The sequence below is a fragment of the Canis lupus genome, chromosome 30 (genome assembly GCF_003254725.2).
Source record: "Canis lupus dingo isolate Sandy chromosome 30, ASM325472v2, whole genome shotgun sequence".
In the NCBI taxonomy this organism is placed as follows: Eukaryota; Metazoa; Chordata; class Mammalia; order Carnivora; family Canidae; genus Canis; species Canis lupus.
In genome coordinates this window covers 18,479,226-18,496,965 of record NC_064272.1, presented here as the reverse complement: position 1 = coordinate 18,496,965, position 17,740 = coordinate 18,479,226, and the positions used below count along the sequence as shown (strand labels likewise).

Sequence of the window (17,740 nt, the reverse complement as noted above, 5' to 3'; positions counted from 1 at the left end):
AATCTTTAGTAGTCAAGATTTAAATTTTATCATTTTGTTATTAATATAGTATACTATTCATTAATAGTAATTGCCCTTTATCTGTGTGTGTATGTGTGTATGTATGTGCATTCTGTAGGCCTAATATTTGTATAGGGAAAGAGGAGACTTGAATTGCTTGAGAACCAAGTCCTGGGCTAGGTGATTTATAACTCTTAGAGAAATTATTATTCCCACTTTTACAGAGAAAGAAATAGACTCAGGTTACATAATTCAATTTGCACAGCTTATTAAGTAGAAAGATCTTGAACTCCTAGACTCTCTGGCTTTCCCTCATTTTGTTTTGCTGTTTTAAAGAGTCATTCCAGTAATGAGGTTGATTTTTGTGCAAGCGTGTTTACACTGCTATGCCCTAGAAGACCACCAGGGAAGGTGATATTCTATGTGTGTAGAACATTGCTGTTTTCAAAGCCATTTTTATCCTATGCTATTTGATCCTAACAACAAACCAACATTGCAGGCAAAAAGGAAAAGAAAAAAGGATTCCTAATTTAGAAATGAGCAATTTCAGAGAAGGACGTAAGATTATAAAATTGATTAGAAGTGGAGTTTAAATTAGAACCCAGATCTATGGTTCCTGGTCAGTGTTCTTTCTCCTTTTATTTTCTCTGGATGATGTATGTGATCTATGATCATGAAGTAGTGAAGTTTCACAGATTGAATCTTTTATTGCGTCTTCATGTAGTAGTGATCACACCATACCTATGGCCTAGCTTCCTGTTTAGCAGTCAAATCCTGTTTTCCTGTACTATGGGTAATGTATCAGTGACAGATCTGAGGTATAATGGGGCTGTAAGAGTACTTATTGAGTAATAAATGGAAAATGTTGAGATTTCTATAATTAAATTTTATTCTTGTATGATGCCATATTTGCCTTATGGAGATGTATATTAGAAAGGAAATGGGGCAGCCCGGTTGGCTCAGCGGTTTAGCACTGCCTTCAGCCCAGGGCATGATCCTGGAGACCCGGGATTGAGTCCCATGTCGGGCTCCCAGCATAGAGCCTGCTTCTCCCCCTGCCTGTGTCTCTGCCTCTTTCTCTGTCTCTGTGTCTCTCATGAATAAATAAATAAAATCTTAAAAAAAAAAAAGAAAGAAAGGAAAGAAAGAAAAAGAAAGGAGATGTTAAGGGAAGGATTGGTTAAGAGCATGCATGTTAGATTCAGGAAGACCTAAACTTGAATGCTGGCTTTGCCCACTTCTAGTTACTTGGGCAAGTAACAAGCCAGTTTCCTCCTCTTTGGGGATAGTAACTGCTGCTGGGTCACAGAAGATAGATATATAAAGAGACTAACACCATGCCTGAGCCATGGGCCTACCTATATAAAAACTGTTGAATCATTACCTTCTTTTATCTTTTCTAATAGTTATATATTGTTTTGTTTAGAATATATCCAAGCTAGCATGATTATCTCTGAAGTATCTTTTTTTTTTTTTTTTAAGATTTTACTTATTTATTCATAGAGACACAGAGAGAGAGAGAGGCAGAGAGAGAAGTAGGCTCCATGCAGAGAGCCCAACATGGGACTCGATCCAGAGTCTCCAGGATCATGCCCTGGGCTGCAGGCGGTGCTAAACCGCTGTGCCACTGGGGCTGCCCATCTCTGAAGTATCTTAAAAGCAAATTGTTCCCAATTATTTCTGCTAACGTAGGGCACAGATGATCTGAAGCATTTAATGTTTGAGATTTTTCATTTTATATTTATTTTATTTTAATTTTTTAAAAAAAGATTTATTTATTTATTTATTCATGAGAGACAGAGAGAGAGAGAGAGAGGCAGAGACACAGGCAGGTGGAGAAGCAGGGTCCATGCAGGGAGCCTGACAGGGGTCTGGATCCTGGGTCTCCAGGATCACGCCCTGGGCTGAAGGCGGTGCTAAACCTCCGAGCCACCAGGGCTGCCCGAAAGGTCTCCTTTTTAATTTATTTCCTTATATTAGGATATTATAAGTAACTTCTATTTCCTGAGCTATCTATTTGGAGAGCACAGTTATGACCATGCTATATGTGTTGCAGGGGAAAAACAGGGCTTTTCATGATTGGGGGTTTGAGAATTGAGAACCTTGGATTAACACTGAGTATAGAATTTCATATTATTCAGATTCTTAACATGTAGACTTTTGAGACCTACAAAGTAGATAACATGCCATTCTTTTACAGCATACCCATTTATAGCTTTGTGTACTAAGATAAACAAAAGCAGGGAAAAGCAGGCATTCTTCAGAATTAAGTAAAGTGCCATTTTGAAATTTATTGGAAAACTGGCAGCCCAGAAGAAACACTTAACTAATTCTCTTTGTTGGATTTTAGTTTTTAAGGTGGCATGTCTTATGTTTTATTTTATTTTATTTTATTTTATTTTATTTATTTATTTATTTATTTATTTATTTATTTATTTATTTATTTATGTTTTATTCATTTATAATGACATGTTTTCAACTAAATTTAATTTTTTAAGGAGGGAGGACAGGGGGAGAGGGTAAGAATCTTAAGCAAGTTCCATACTTAGCACCGAGCCTGATGGAGGGCTTGATCTATGACCCTGAGATCATGACCTGAGCTGAAATCAATAGTCACCTACCAACTGAGCCACCCAGGTGCCCCTGACTAAATTTAATTTTTATAAGTTCTTTTTGTATGTTAATCAGTAGTTTTAGATTATAGATAGAGGCTATCATTAGCCTTTAATTAGAAAGTTTGAAGGTTATAACTGAAAGGAAATATTCCAAAATAATTTAGGTATTAAATATATCTATATTTATAGAAATTATATAATTTATAATATTTATATAATTATGTAATTTAATATATAAATTAATATAATATTTAACTTAGGTATTAAATATATTTATTTTATATATTCATTTTATGTTTTTGAGAGTGGAAGAGATCAGTTTTGAATTACAAACTTATTCATCAAAAAATTAAAAAAAATTTTTCAGGGTCCCTGGGTGGCTCCGTTAAGCGTCTGCCTTTGGCTCAGGTCATGATCTCTCATGGTTCCTGGGATCCAGCGCCACATCAGGCTTCCTGCTCCACATGGAGTCTGCTTCTCTCTCTCCCTCTCCCTCTCCCCATCACTCATTCTCTCTCTCTCTCTAATAAATGAATAAAATCTTTAATAAAAAATTTTTATTTCCTTTGACTCCTAGATGTATGACTTGAGTAAATAAACTCAGCGCTGATTCTCTTATTTGAACAATGCAGATAATAATACTTGTTCTGGGGGATCCCTGGGTGGCTCAGCGGTTTAGCATCTGCCTTTGGCCCAGGGCGCGATCTTGGAGTCCCAGGATCGAGTCCCACATCAGGCTTTCGGCATGGGCCTGCTTCTCTCTCCTCCTGTGTCTCTGTCTCTATGTCTATCATAAATAAATAAATCTTTAAAAAAAAAATACTTGTTCTGTTTACCTCCCATGATTTTGAAATCAAATCAACTATTATTTGGGATATAAATCAGATATGGTGCTAGGTAAGCAATAATGTAGACAAACTAGTACTTCTCTTTAAAGCACAGGTATTGGAGGAGAATGTCATTAAACCAGTCATTTCGCAAATAATTATTTAACTTCTATGAATTAAGTACTAAGGAGGTACATGGAGTCTAAGACTAGTCTTAGATCAAGGAAAGCTGCCCTGGGAAAGAGAAATTTAAGCTGGCACTTATCAATTGAAGGGATTGTGGGAGACTACTCCTAGTAGAAGAGGAATAGTATTTGCAAAAACTCTCAAGTTTTGAAGAAGCTTAGGATCTTTAGTAACCAAAAGTCCAGTCTGGCAGACAGCACCTTTCAGCCTTCACAATAGACCTGTGAGTTGACTATTTTACAGATAAGAAAACAGAAGCTCAAAGTAGTTTAGTAAATCATATTGTGTATTATTGTTTATAAATGGCAGTTTCAGGTTTTTTTAATTAAATATTTTATTTATTCATGAGAAACCGAGAGAGAGAGAGAGAGAGGCGCAGAGACACAGGCAGAGGGAGAAGCAGAGAGAGAGAGGCTGAGACACAGGCAGAGGGAGAAGCGGGCTCCCGAGCCCGATGTGGGACTCGATCCTGGGTCTCCAGGATCACACTCTGAGCTGAAGGCGGCGCTAAACCAATGAGCCACCCAGGCGGCCCTCAGTTTCAGGTTTTGAACCCAGGTTGGTTGGCCTGACTCCAAACTAATGTTCTCTCCACTGTGCCATTCTTCTCTGTGTCACTTACCTCACAGGCTTCTTGTGCTCCCAAACACATCTTCCCTCCTGTTATTTCTCAGAGGGCTTAGCAGCTCTCCGTCTGGCTAATTGTGGAGCCAATGATCTGATTCTTTCTTTACGGTAATAATGATGTTTAACTCTTACAGGTTCTGTACTTTGTACTCTTACTTGTATACTGTAAAACCGCAGGGATCCTAGAAGCTTTTTCAGGGGTAGGAATCTTGTGGACTGGGGCTGATTTGAAACTGCAGTGTTTGTGGCCTCTCATTTAAAAATAGCCTCATGTTGCTCATGGGGTGCCTTAATAGAGCCAAAATTTCCATCAGCCTCTGCTCCCTACCCCCAAGACACTCCAGATAAACAAAGATCCGAGTAATAAACAGTAGTGCTGCTCCTGTAGCCTCTGCCTATGCCTGCAAACCTCTGTCATACTGAAATCCTAAAGCCACTGCGAATAATGCATTTTATTGGAAAAATGTCAATAAAAAGAGTTTAATTGCCTTAAAAGCTTAAGAAACACTATCCTAGTTTATGTGATGTTCAGAGGAAATATTCCCTAAAAGGGAATTTTTCTGATCCTTTGTATCTGTTTTTCTCTTAACACTGACACTATCTCCCCCAAAACATCTTTGTAGGTTGTTGTTCTTAAAGCTTAGGAGTTAGTATAGACTGGTACATTGAAGCCTGGGATTGGAAACCTGAAGAAAATCTCCTGTGCCTTCAATATCTCCAGATAATTTTATGATAAAATAGATTAATTCAGGCTAAATGTCATTTTATGTAAAAAGATGTTTTGATGCAAATACCTAGTTAAATTTTCATTGTTCTGAGAGTTTGTTACGAAACTATTTTCCCTTTTTAGGTCTTTTTCTAATCTGTTAACCTCAATTTTCCTTACCCCTTAAAAGGCACTGTGTAAATCTGAGAGGGGCTATTTGATGCCCGATTCCATTTTAACTATCTAACAGGTTGTCCTTTTCTAGGAATTTGTGAAGTCTGTTGTAAAGTAATTCTTTGTTATAGGTAGATGGAGGTTGATGTTTTATTCTAATTGTACATTTTTAGATTTCTGTGGTTTCAGAGGGTTTCTCTTGGTAGAACCTTACTTGAAAGGTGAAATAATAAGTTGATTTCCTCTACCACCCCTTTGTCCTGTTTTCTGTGAAACACTGCCTGAAGTAAATGTTTGCCTTTTGAATTTCTCTCTTCTGAAAACATCCAGAGACACGCTTTTTAGGGGCTTCTGCTAGAATACTCCTGTCATTCTCGTTCTACTGTTCTTTCAAGTTGCCTAAACACAGCTGAGTTGGTAAGAAGAGCGAAGACAACATGATAGTGCTGCCAAGTAGACAGGAAGCTGTAGCGGACCCGGCAGGCAGGGGCGGCCGAGCACGCGCTCCGTCCAATCAGCTGTGACGGCTGTTGCTATGTGCGCTCTTACTCTGCTGCCTTTGTGGAAAACCTTACACAGAGGGAAGCGGAATCAGCACCCACCGCTGAACATTTGTTTTAACCACTGCAGACATCTGGATCCCTCAGTTAGTGACTGTGTAGCTATTGACAGCCAGAAGGCAACTTCTTTTATACAAGGATTCCAGTATGGTTTTCAGTGGAAACAAAGGGCTTCACAGAGAAGGTGTGTAATGAAGTGTTTTTAACGGCTTTATTTTTAAACTTCCAATTTTCTGTAGCTGTTTACCAGTGGTGGGGTTTGCTTTGCATAGATTTTTTTAATAAATAGGTCTAGAAAGATGATCTCACTGAAAAACCTTGAACTTAGGGAATTTTCTTTAGCTTCATATTTTCTTTGAACAGCCTTGCTTTAAAAGATTATTAAAATGCTGCTCTGAACAATGAGTAGGAAGAAAAGAAGCCAAAATACAATGATAGAGGGAAAATGTGGTAAAAATGAGAATACAGGGAAGAGAATGGGGGTTAGCCAGAAGCATTAATCGTTATTTGGGAGCAGGGGGTATTTTTTTTTTTTAAATGAAAGCTGTTAAAGAGAATGTATTTATAAAATAAGTTACATATTTTTAATTGATTTCATGGTTTCTGAATTTGACATTGTCAGAATTTAGCTTAGAATTTTGGCATAGTTTAAGACATTTATGTGCTATCTTTTTTATAAAGGATTTCTAAAGATGCTACTTCAGATTGTACAGTCTGTAATTATTTGATCTGTAGACTAGTTCTGTGCAGTTCAGATAAAGGATGGTAGTTTAATCTAACCGCAAAGTCAGTGTCATGTTCTATTAAATGTGCAAATGGAAAGTGGAAAAATAAAGGATATTTAAGACAGCATTACCACAAATAGTTAAGATAGTATTATAAAATTAGAGTAAGCCTCTTAAATGTAAGAATTCTATACTTGTCTGAAAACTGCAAATATAGTAAAATCTTACTAAATTGAACCTCAGTAATTAAATATTTTTTTATAATTGAACAGAATATGGGTTACAATTTGGTTTTATGGGACCTGGAAAAACCAGTTTATCCAACTGATACGGAAGTTTTAAAATATCTTTAAAGTTTTTTACATAGTCTCACATAGAGTTTACATAATTGATTTAGCTAATGATTCTTTTAAATTAATTAAAGCAGGACAGAAGGCTAATAGCATATTGCCATTGATGAATAATTTTCTTTTGCTTATTCATTTTCACCTGGTTGTAAATGGCTTTTTAATTCACTCAGTGATTTATGTCTGATGAATAATATACATTTAAAATTAAAATTAGAGCTTTATTTCTCATTTCTATAGGGATTTGTTTTGTTCTTTTCAAGAAGTACCTGTCATTAAGTAGGCTTAGCAGGCAATGTTAGCATGATTTGAGGAGGGATATTTCTTTTCTTTGGAGAGAACTCAAAAGATATCTCATGCTTTGGTGCCCATCACTAATCATTTTTATTGATACATATATTTGTGTTAAGTTAAAGGCTTCAGATAATAGATGCAAATTTATAAAATAAATTGTCCATAAACATTAATAGTATTTCACATGAACATGCTTGTTACTAAACTTTAAAATAAGACTCTGGCATTTCTTAGTTTTTTCATGTTAGGTTTAGCCAAAAAACATGAACTTGATAGGAGTTATCATAAAAAAATGTAGCATAATAGGGACACTTGGCTGGCTCAGTTAGAAGAACATGTGACTCTTGATCTCAGAGTCATGAGTTTGAGCCCCACGTTAGGTGTAGAGATTACTTAAATAAAACCTTAAGAAAAATTATATAGCAAAATAAAGGGAGCTATTCTTTGACCTTGATGGCCTCCCCAGTATAAAGAACTCATGTGCAAAAGAAGATCTGTGAGAGGACAGGGGTTGAGAGGCAGAGGATGATAGGACTCAAGTTCATTAAATATAACTCTAACCACATGGGAACCATTGTAGGTGTTTCTGTTTTCTTGAGCTATCTTTCTCATCAATCTTTAATTTTATTTTGAAATATGGAACCACAAAAACTGAAATTTTGCTTTAATTAATTTGCTATTTTTTCCTCTTGATTCTTTCTTGAGAATTAATAGACTTCCCAAGAGCAGGCTAGTTTTATTCATATGCTGCAAAAGATGAAGGAACATGATATTGGCAAGAAAGTTTAGCCTACTGGTGTGTCACATAAAAGCTTTGCCATTGTGTTGCAGGAGGAATAGTCTTGGCAGAATTTCAGGTTTTGTTCTTGGGCTGAGTACCTAAAGATGTTTTTTATACTGGAACATCTGAAAGTTCCTGTCTAGTATCAAAACCTCAGGGTAATAGTTGATGTTTATTGTCTGGTCAAATACAGTAACATTCAACTTTTTGAATTTATTATTTGACAATATAATTTTTATTGTCTTACTCTATTTCAGATCTTTATTTTTTTATTTTTATTTTAAAAATTTTTTTTTATTTATTTATGATAGTCACAGAGAGAGAGAGAGAGAGAGAGAGGCAGAGACATAGGCAGAGGGAGAAGCAGGCTCCATGCACCAGGAGCCCGACGTGGGATTCGATCCCGGGTCTCCAGGATCGCGCCCTGGGCCAAAGGCAGGCGCCAAACCGCTGCGCCACCCAGGGATCCCTATTTCAGATCTTTAAATTGGTTATACTTTTATGTACTTGTAAGGTAGAAAAATAGTTCAGTTCCTGAAAATAGTGATTTCTTTTTTCTCTTGTCCACTTACTAATATTTATCAGGTGCAATAACTGATATAACTGATTTTATTTTATTTTATTTTATTTTATTTTATTTTAAGATTTTATTTATTTATTAATGAGAGAGAGACAGACAGACAGACACACAGGCAGAGGGAGAAGCAGGTTCCGTGCAGGGAGCCCAATGTGGGACTCGATCCCAGGACTCCAGGATCACACCCCAGGCCAAAGGCAGGCGCCAAACCGCTGAGCCACCCAGGGATCCCTTGATTTTATTTTAAATAAAGTTATTTTTGTTTATTTTGGAATCACCAAGCAATAATATGTAAATAGTGTTTCATGTGCAGTTCAAAAAAATTCTGTAACTTAAAACCTCAGGAAGGGGTGAAAATCTGAGTTTTTCTTTTTTCTCCAAATCTTCTGTGAAATCTTTTTTTTTTTTTTTTTTAATTTTTATTTATGATAGTCACAAAGAGAGAGAGGCAGAGACACAGGCAGAGGGAGAAGCAGGCTCCACGCACCGGGAGCCTGACGTGGGATTCGATCCCGGGTCTCCAGGATCATGCCCTGGGCCAAAGGCAGGCGCCAAACCGCTGCGCCACCCAGGGATCCCATCTTTTTTTTTTTAAATCATTCTTACTTTAAGTAATATTCCAAATGTTTGATTCCAATATGTGTGCTTGAATGCTATATGATACAGTTTTGTTTATTGTCCCCCCCCTTTTTTGCCTCCTTCTTGCAGATTTCATTATTTTTTCATATTCTGAATCCCAAAAAGGTTTGATGTCATATCTGAGTAGGAAGTTTAGTCATGACAACGTTTTTGTCAGGCATTTTCATTTAGCGACATGCTGTTGCATATACTCTGTTACTTTTGCAAGAATATAGTAAATCTTATTAATATTTTTGATCTCTAGATGTTGCTATATCTAAAATCAAAGATCTAGGTTTTAAAAATTTAGTCATTTGCAATATTGCTTGAGTCTGATTATATAATCCTTTGTGATGAGGCTAAGTTAAAAGTGGTAGCATGATGACCATTAATTGAGAAACTAGAGATAGCTTCTTGTTCCTTCTTTGCTAGTCTTCTCAATTTTATTCAAAGACTTCTGAACATCAAAGGATTTGAATTATAAGCTTTATGATAAACTTGTCGAAATGGCTTCGAAAAAATAAGGTTTATACGTAGTTGGGCCTGAGATTTTGCTTGAAGCTTCTTGTCATCCTGAGTATGAAAGGGAACTCCCAATCAGTTATATATGTCTCTGTTATTTAACATTTTATTGCTAAATATTGATTTCTAATTTCTTAATATTTTGAGATTTTTTGCGGAGAGGTTCAAATTTGGGGTGGCTTATCCTGTGTGATTTATTTTTTAAAAGCTTTATTTATTTGTTTGCTTGTTTGTTTACTTAAAGGGGAGAGAGAGAGCAGGGGAAGGATTAGAGGGAGAAAGATAAGCAGACTCGACAGTGATCGTAGAGCCTGTCAAGGGACTACATCCCACAACCCTGAGATCATGACCTGAGCCAAAATAGTCAGACACTTAACCTACTGAACCACCCAGGCACCCCTGATTTATTATTAGTTAGCAATATAGGGCATGATTTCATCTCTTTGAGCAGTAGTTTCAATTAACATAAAGAGATCTAATTGTGGAATTTAAATGAAACAATGTAAGGAAACTACTTAGGTTAGTGGCACTGAGTTAACATTCAAAAACGTGAGATTTTATAATAAAGTCTTTTAAATTATTGTACATATTTGAGTTCTGAGAATTTTAAGTGTAGTTTTTCAGACTTCCCCCTGAATTTCACATATGTTGATAGAATTCTAGGTTTCTCAGTTTTCTAATACTTCATGATCTAGGGAGTCATAGAAATAAATGGAATTTGGGCAGAAGAAAGGGCATTGGGTTCATAGAGAAGTACATGACTACATTTTTGGAGAAAGATAATAGAAGGAAATAATGGGTAAAATAGAAAGGTAAGTAAAGAAGGAAAGACCAAAAAAGTATTCTGTTTGATGTAGTGTTAACTTGTGTGTGTGTGTGTGTGTGTGTGTGTGTGTGTACATGTGCATGCATGTGCACATAAGTATCCACAAATGCTGAGCTGACTGACTAGAGTTGCTAAATGCATTAGGGATTTGTTTCCTGGGAAGTAACTTGTTTCTGATTTTTCTTTTGAATCCCTCAGCTAGAATTAGGCTAAGGGTGACCTTGTAAACTCAAATTTCCAAGACAGTATGTTCAGAAAATGGTCTTTAGTCAATTTAATAAGTACACAAAATTTCAACTGACTACAGATTTTTCATTGCTTTGAATGGTCATAATTTAACATTCTTTTAGGAGAGAGAGATAATCTGAATTCCCATCCTGGTTTTCATATTTTCATCAAGTGCTAAGATTTTGTGATTCTTATATAAACGTGTGTTTTTGTTTTTAAGATTTTATTTGTTTACTCATGAGAGACACAGAGAGAGAGAGGCAGAGATATAGGCAGAGGAGAAGCGGGCTCCATGCAAGGAGCCCAATGTAGGACTCGATCCCGGGACCCTGGGGTCACCCCCTGAAACAAAGGCAGACGCTCAACTGCTGAGCCACCCAGGCATCCCTATATAAACTTCTCTTGATTAGCTCTCCAACTTGCTGAAGATACTGTTTAGCTTATGGAGAATTAGAGAATAAACAAGTGTAAAGAAAAGACCATATTTTCCAAATGTATTGCATTTTATCACTGTTAATATGTTCAGTAGTACTACCCAACTAGCTAGCTTCTGCTTTGGGTCCAGAGATTATTTTGCAACTGACAAAAAGGATAGGAGAACCATTTTAGAAATAAGTATCCTGGTTTTACCTAATTCCATTGCATTGGTGTATTTGGCTGTGTGTGGGAGGAGTGTAAAACATACTTACTTTAATCGCTTTTCTCAAAAAAAACCCACACAGAAATCAGAAAAAAGAACAAAAGAGAGATTGCTCTATGTCAGTGTTTCTCAGTTTGGGGTACTGACTTTTGCGAATCTGCTGAAAACTGTGAATCCCCTTACTAGGAAAAAACTCCACATCTATGCATATTCACATTTGATTTTGAGGAAAATATTTAAAGTTCATAAATTCTCTTAGATTAATAAAGCTGTTGAACATACCTTGGTTTTAGAGAATAAAGGTGTTAATTTAAAATTTTTTTTTGCCTTTTTAGCACAGGGTCATCTGAGTGTACAGGGAAATCTGGAATTTGTGGTTCTGAGAGATGGTACTTTGTTTCCTTCTCTGACACCATTTTCTCAGCTTTTTTCCCATGATTCTTTTCTGAGGTATGGAGTGATAATACCATATAATTAGAAATATTCCCACAAAGGACAAGGAAGAGGACAATATTTGCCAGTTGAGGATTTTTTGGACTCTGGAACAGTGATGAAGAATTAGGTCTAACAGTTTATGCAGAACACAGAGAAATTAAATAGGGTTAGTGCAGTTAAAGGAAATGAATAAAATTTGTATAACTCTAAGTTTGTGCCTGTGCATCCATGATGGCATGGCTTAAAGCACAATTCTGGCAACCTGGACTTAAAAGAAGCAAGACAAATGGAAATTTCCTCAATAACACCAACTAGTTTTAATTCTTACACTTTAAATATCAAGTCTTCTGGGAGCTTTCTTTGATTTCCAAGATTGAGTTTCTTCCTAAGTATTCTCATGGTACCCTACTCTACTCCTGTTATTATTTATCACATCACCATGAATTAGACATACCTAGCATCTCTATCAGACTATCCTCTTCTTGAGGGTAGCACAACAACTTGAGCTCCCCATTGCCTTTGAGAGAAGAACTAGATTTCACTGATGTTTTTGAGAGGTAGATACTTCTTTTTCAATTCTTATCTTGTAGCCAGTCTTCAAGATTTCTTAAAATTTAACTTTCTTTTCTGGAGCTTAAGCTGCCCCCAGTTTATCATATAAACAGCCAGTAGATTATTATGATGAATTCTATTAATTCCTGGAAAAGGGACAAAATTCCAATAATCAGTAAGGGAATTAGAACTCAGAAAGTGCTCTCTCTCTCTCTTTCCTTATTTTTGACAGTTTAAATGTTTTTTGCCCTAGACTAGAGATTTAGTGATTACCTAATCTAACTTCATTGTTTTGAAAGCAAATGTTTCCTTGTTCAGTTAAGAGAATTAAATTGGGGTGCCTGGCCAACTCAGTAGGTAGAGCAACTCTTGATCTTGGGGGTCATGATTTTGAGTCCCATGTTGGGAATAGAGTTTACCTAAAAATTTTTACTTTAAAAAATTTAAAAAGAATTATACCCATAAAAGGCATGAAAACCAACAAAACATTTTCAGTACAAAACTTTTTCAGTACAAAATTTAGTCCCTCTTGACTAAATTAAGACCTGCTTTAGGAAGCAAAGTTAAGGAGATTCTAACTAGGTTTAGCACAATGTTTCAGGTGATATATTTGTAGAATTTTATTTCCAACTTTGAATTTTCAAATTTGAAAAAAATAGAAAACCAGTTGGCAATTAAAATATTAAACCCAAGAGAATAAAATAATTATCTGAAAGGTAATAGCAAGCTTTTATCACTTTAATCAGAAATAAGCTGAAATAAGAAGAAAACAAGATATAATGGAACATTGACCATATAATAGAACAAATGTTCTAGTGCTTGTTCATGCCAAACAGCTAGGCTGGGCAACAGGACTAACTTGTTCTTGTGGAGTTTAATGGGTTAGAGGAGAGACACAAATTCTGATTTAATTTTATTTGTGTTAAAAAAAAAAAAAAAAATAATTAATTTTATTTGTGTTAAGTTTTAGGAAGGGAAAAGCGTAAGGTGCAATGAACTCTTACAAAAGAATAAAAAGCCCTGGAAAAGTATAATGGAATCAAATGAGATGGGTAAGACCCAATGATGAATTATGTATTTAAACTTAAATAGAGATCATCTCATTATTTTTTTACCATATTTATTTATTTTTAAAGATTATTTATATGAAAGAGAGGGAGTATGAGCAGGGGGAGGATCAGAGGGAAAAGGAGAGAATCTTCTTTTTTTTTTTTTTTGAAGATTTTATTTGTTCATGAGAGACACACAGAGAGAGAGGCAGAGACGTAGACAGAGGGAGAACCAGGCTCCATGCAGGAAGCCCCATGTGGGACTTGATCCCAGGACTCCAGGATCAGGCCCTGAGCTGAAGGCAGGCCCGCAACTTGAGCCACCCAAGTATCCCAGGAAACAATCTTCAGATTCTCCACTGAGCCCTGAGCCTGACCTGGGGCTTGATTCCAGGACCTGAGTTGAAATCAAGAGTCAGATGCTTAACCTATTAAAGTCACCCAGGTGCCCCTCATTCTTTCTTTCATTATTATTCCCATATAATTAACATACAGTGTTATATTAGTTTCAAGTATATAATATGTGATTCAACAATTCTGGACATTACCATAAGCTCTTCACCTATTTAACTCCTCTCTCCACCTTTTGTCCTAAATTTTTACCTGTGGAACTTTTTCTGTGAATGGGGCTTGAATTTACTACCTTGAGATTAAGAGTCACATGCTCTGCCAGCTGAGCCAGCCAGGCACCCTAATCTGTAGAATTTTGATTAAGTGGTAAAGTTAAATTTTTTACCCCATATGAGTAGAAATTATGTTAGAAAATATAATCAGTGGGAAAAAATGTAATGAGAAAAATCCCATGCATAAGAACTACAAACAAATCTAATCTTGGATGAACTCAATAGAGAAATTTAAGACTTTTATGAAGAAAATTTTAAGTCTGCCAAAGAGTGTTTTAAAAGGCTTACATAAATGGTGAGATTTTAATCTTTAATATGCAGTTTTCAAAAAAATTGTGATTTTTGAGGCACTAGTTATAATTTGGGAGAATTATTGATAATTAGGTGTCTGAAGATCAGGAAACAGTAGGAATGTTAAGAGAGTTGGAGTGCTCTCCTGATGCACAGACGGATGCATCACCTCTTTACCACAAGGTTTTTCTATGATGTGGCTTTAAGAATATAGATGCATTGCTGGAGGGAAGGATTAAAATAACTGAGGTAGGGCTGTGAGGCCTGCATGAGGGGGCAGTGCTGGAAACAGGAGGAATTCTAAGTGATCCATTGAAATGCAGAGGGTGGGATATCTTGTGGTGACTCTAAGAGAGAATGAGTAGATCAGTTTGGCCAGGGCGTTGGATGCATAAAGGTAGTAATGAGAGATGAAAAAAGGTAGATAGGGTTCTTTTTCACCTCATCTCTCATTATTCTCCTTTATGCATCCGATGCACCAACCAAACTGGGAATGGTGAGGTATCAGTTATGGGAGATTGTTAATAGAAGAAGTGATGCCTTATCACTGACTGTTTATTGTGAACAAGACAAAGGTGTAGGTGATTCTAAGATTTCAAGTCACAAAAGGCAAAAATAGCTGGCCTTGGGACAAGATTTGTGATCTCACTAGCTAGCAACCCCATGACTGTTTTTAGTTTGTGGTTGAATATATGTACCAGGATCAGTTTGTGCTTGTGGCCAAAGTGGTACTAACAATAAATGAGATAGTGTTTTATAATTTGAAAAATGGACACAAGTAGGGTCAGATATTAAGTTGGAAGGAGACACCTAGTTTCACACACCTTGATTTTATAGTTTGCTGAGGGTCACAGAGTTTAATTGACCTTTTCCAGGGTCTTGGAGCTAGTTTATTACAAAGCTGAAATTAGAATCCAGGTCTTCTGGCTTCTAGTACATGGATTTTTTTCATGCTTTCTGCAAGTTGCTGTAATATTTTTTTTTTATTAGGTTTTTGTTTTACTGAGAGATCTGTGAATTTCAAGATCCTTTACAAGTATAAATGTTATTAAGCTCTGTTATTTAGATGCCAAAATTTAGGGGAAAGATATAAGTTAAATGTGGAGTGCAAGGAGATGAGTAAGTCTATTTTCAAAACAGATGATTTTGGAAAAATACAACAACAAATAATTGCTTGATCATAATAGCTATGTTCAATTGATTATAGTTCTAATTGCATGTGAATTGGCGGAACTAAAACCAGTTTAATCTGATTCTAGGAAATATTCTATACTTGCCTGACTGAAGTTGATGATAATGACCACAGAGTCATCCAATAAAACATTAATTAAAAGCATTACATTAGCATTAAATCCTACTGCTTGATCATTATCTTTATCAAAGAATAGTGCCTTTGGCAGAGTTAACCATTTTAAAGAGGAAATAGAACAATATGAAACTGCCTTTGAGGAAAAAAATTAGAAGAGAGTATTGTTTCTCACAAACCTTATACTGAGGTGATATCCTTACAAAAGACATTTACAATTAAACTGTAAATATCCATTCTAAATAACTGATCTCCCCACATTTGCGCAGAGGTTAATGAATGAATCCATTTGAACAAATAAATGGTTACAAGGGTGGCATTGTCTGCCTGCTTCAACTGGTTGAATCACTAGAAGAGCTGGTGGGTATTCTTTCTTGGTGCTATTACATCACCTCATTTTTTTTTTTTTCTGGCAAACTATCCTTCTCATAGACTTCTGGTCTCTTGCTCCCTTTTTAAGAATTGGCCATTTTCCACTTTTGTGAAACCTGGTCTCTACCCTTTCCATCATTGTTCCCTCAAATAATAGATAAGCTTCTGGGACTGATTGAGGTAGAAGCAGTGGAGAGGGAGGGGAAGGACCTCGTTAGCTGGGCTCTTGGTTACTATTAACACAGGCACTGAAGTCAGATAGCTTTCAGCTTAGTACCTTATGATGGGGGTTCCCAAAGACTGTCCTTAGACCCATACTGGTCTAGCATTAGCTTTTCCTTTGTTTGTGGCAAGATGACAGCCTTTCTCAAGGGGACTGTCCTTTTCTGTGATTATGCTTTCCAATTTGTTTTTAAAAATTTTATTTATTCATGAGAGACATAGAAGAGAGGCAGAGACATAGGCAGGGGGAGAAGCAGGCTCCCTCTGGGGAGCCCAGTGCAGGACTTGATCCCAGGACCCCAGGATCATGACCTGACCCAAATGCAGATGCTCAACCACTGAGCCACACAGGTGCCCCTATGCTTTCCAACTTTTATTATTAAATGCCTTTTCTTTTCCAAAATGATAGTGAAAGTAAAAGATAGGTGATACTCTTTTTCTAAATTGCTCTTATTTAAGAAGTAAAATATTAAAAATTTTTAGTTTTTAAAATTGTTTATATTGTCATCGATACGGATCATCTTTGTATAAGTTTATAAATTATTAAAAATTATAAATATAAAATTTTATATGTTGCTATTAAACTTAATGGACTTTATACATTTTCCTATATCATACAATTATTTTATTTTATTTTATTTTATTTATTTTTTTCATACAATTATTTTAATAGCTATAGGATATTTTATCATGTTGACATCACTCACTATTTTCTATAGGAAAATTAAAAAAATTTTTTTAACTTTCATTTATTTATTTATTTATTTATTTATATATTTATTTTTTTCTTAAAGATTTTATTTGTTTATTCATGAGAGACACACACAAAGAGAGGTAGAAACACAGAGGGAGAAACAGGCTCCATGCAGGGAGCCTGATGTGGGACTTGATCCCAGAACTCCAGGATCACGCCCCGGGCCAAAGGCAGGCGCTAAACCACTGAGCCACCCAGGCATCCCTAACTTTCCTATTTTTAAAAAAAATATTTTATTTACCTGGGAGGGTGAGCCACAAGTAGGGGGAGGGGCAGAGGGACAAGCAGACTCCCTGCTGAGCAAGGAGCCCCATACCAGGCTCTGTCCCATGACCCTGAGATCACAACCTGAGTCAAAGTCAGATGCTCAACTGACTGAGCCACCCAGGTGCCTCTAAAGTTTCCTATTATCGCAACTATAACATGGATTTTCAGTATGATTTTAATTTTTATTTTTTTTAATTAAACTTCCTTTCTGGAGAGATTAAACATTCTTTGTGTTTATTCTTTTTATTTCACATGTGAATTCTTTTTCTCTTTTCATTTAATTTTTGAAATAACAATAGCTTAATTAAAATAGCATATAGAATAATGCAACAGAAATAAGAACACTTTGTAAACATACTAGAGAAACATTTCCACTTGTATTTTTTTTTCAAGATTATTTGGGTTTTGTACAGTTTAATATGACATTGCTTTCATTTGTGTATATTTTTCTATTTCCAAGCTGAGAAAGTTCTCATTCCACAGGTCAAATAAGTACATGTTGAATATTCTACTAGTTTCCATATTAAAATTATAGGCATACCTCATTGTGCTTCACTTTAATGAGCTTTGCAGATAATTGTGTTTTTTTACAAACTGAAGGTTTGTGGCAATCTTG

At 35.9% G+C, this 17,740-nt stretch overlaps 1 protein-coding gene across 8 annotated transcripts in view; it reads left to right on the top strand.

Annotated features, from left to right (window-relative positions):
* ATOSA (atos homolog A) overlaps positions 1-17,740 on the top strand; it is a 121,045-nt gene that overhangs the window by 53,239 nt on the left and 50,066 nt on the right. Inside the window, exon 1 of one of the 8 annotated variants that reach the window (XM_049104241.1) lies at positions 5,714-5,879. The exons of the other annotated variants lie outside the window; for them this stretch is intronic. Coding sequence (XP_048960198.1) covers positions 5,843-5,879 — 37 coding nt within the window. The 5' untranslated portion in view covers positions 5,714-5,842. Of the gene's footprint in view, positions 1-5,713; positions 5,880-17,740 lie in introns of those variants that run through there. 8 annotated transcript variants of the gene reach the window in all.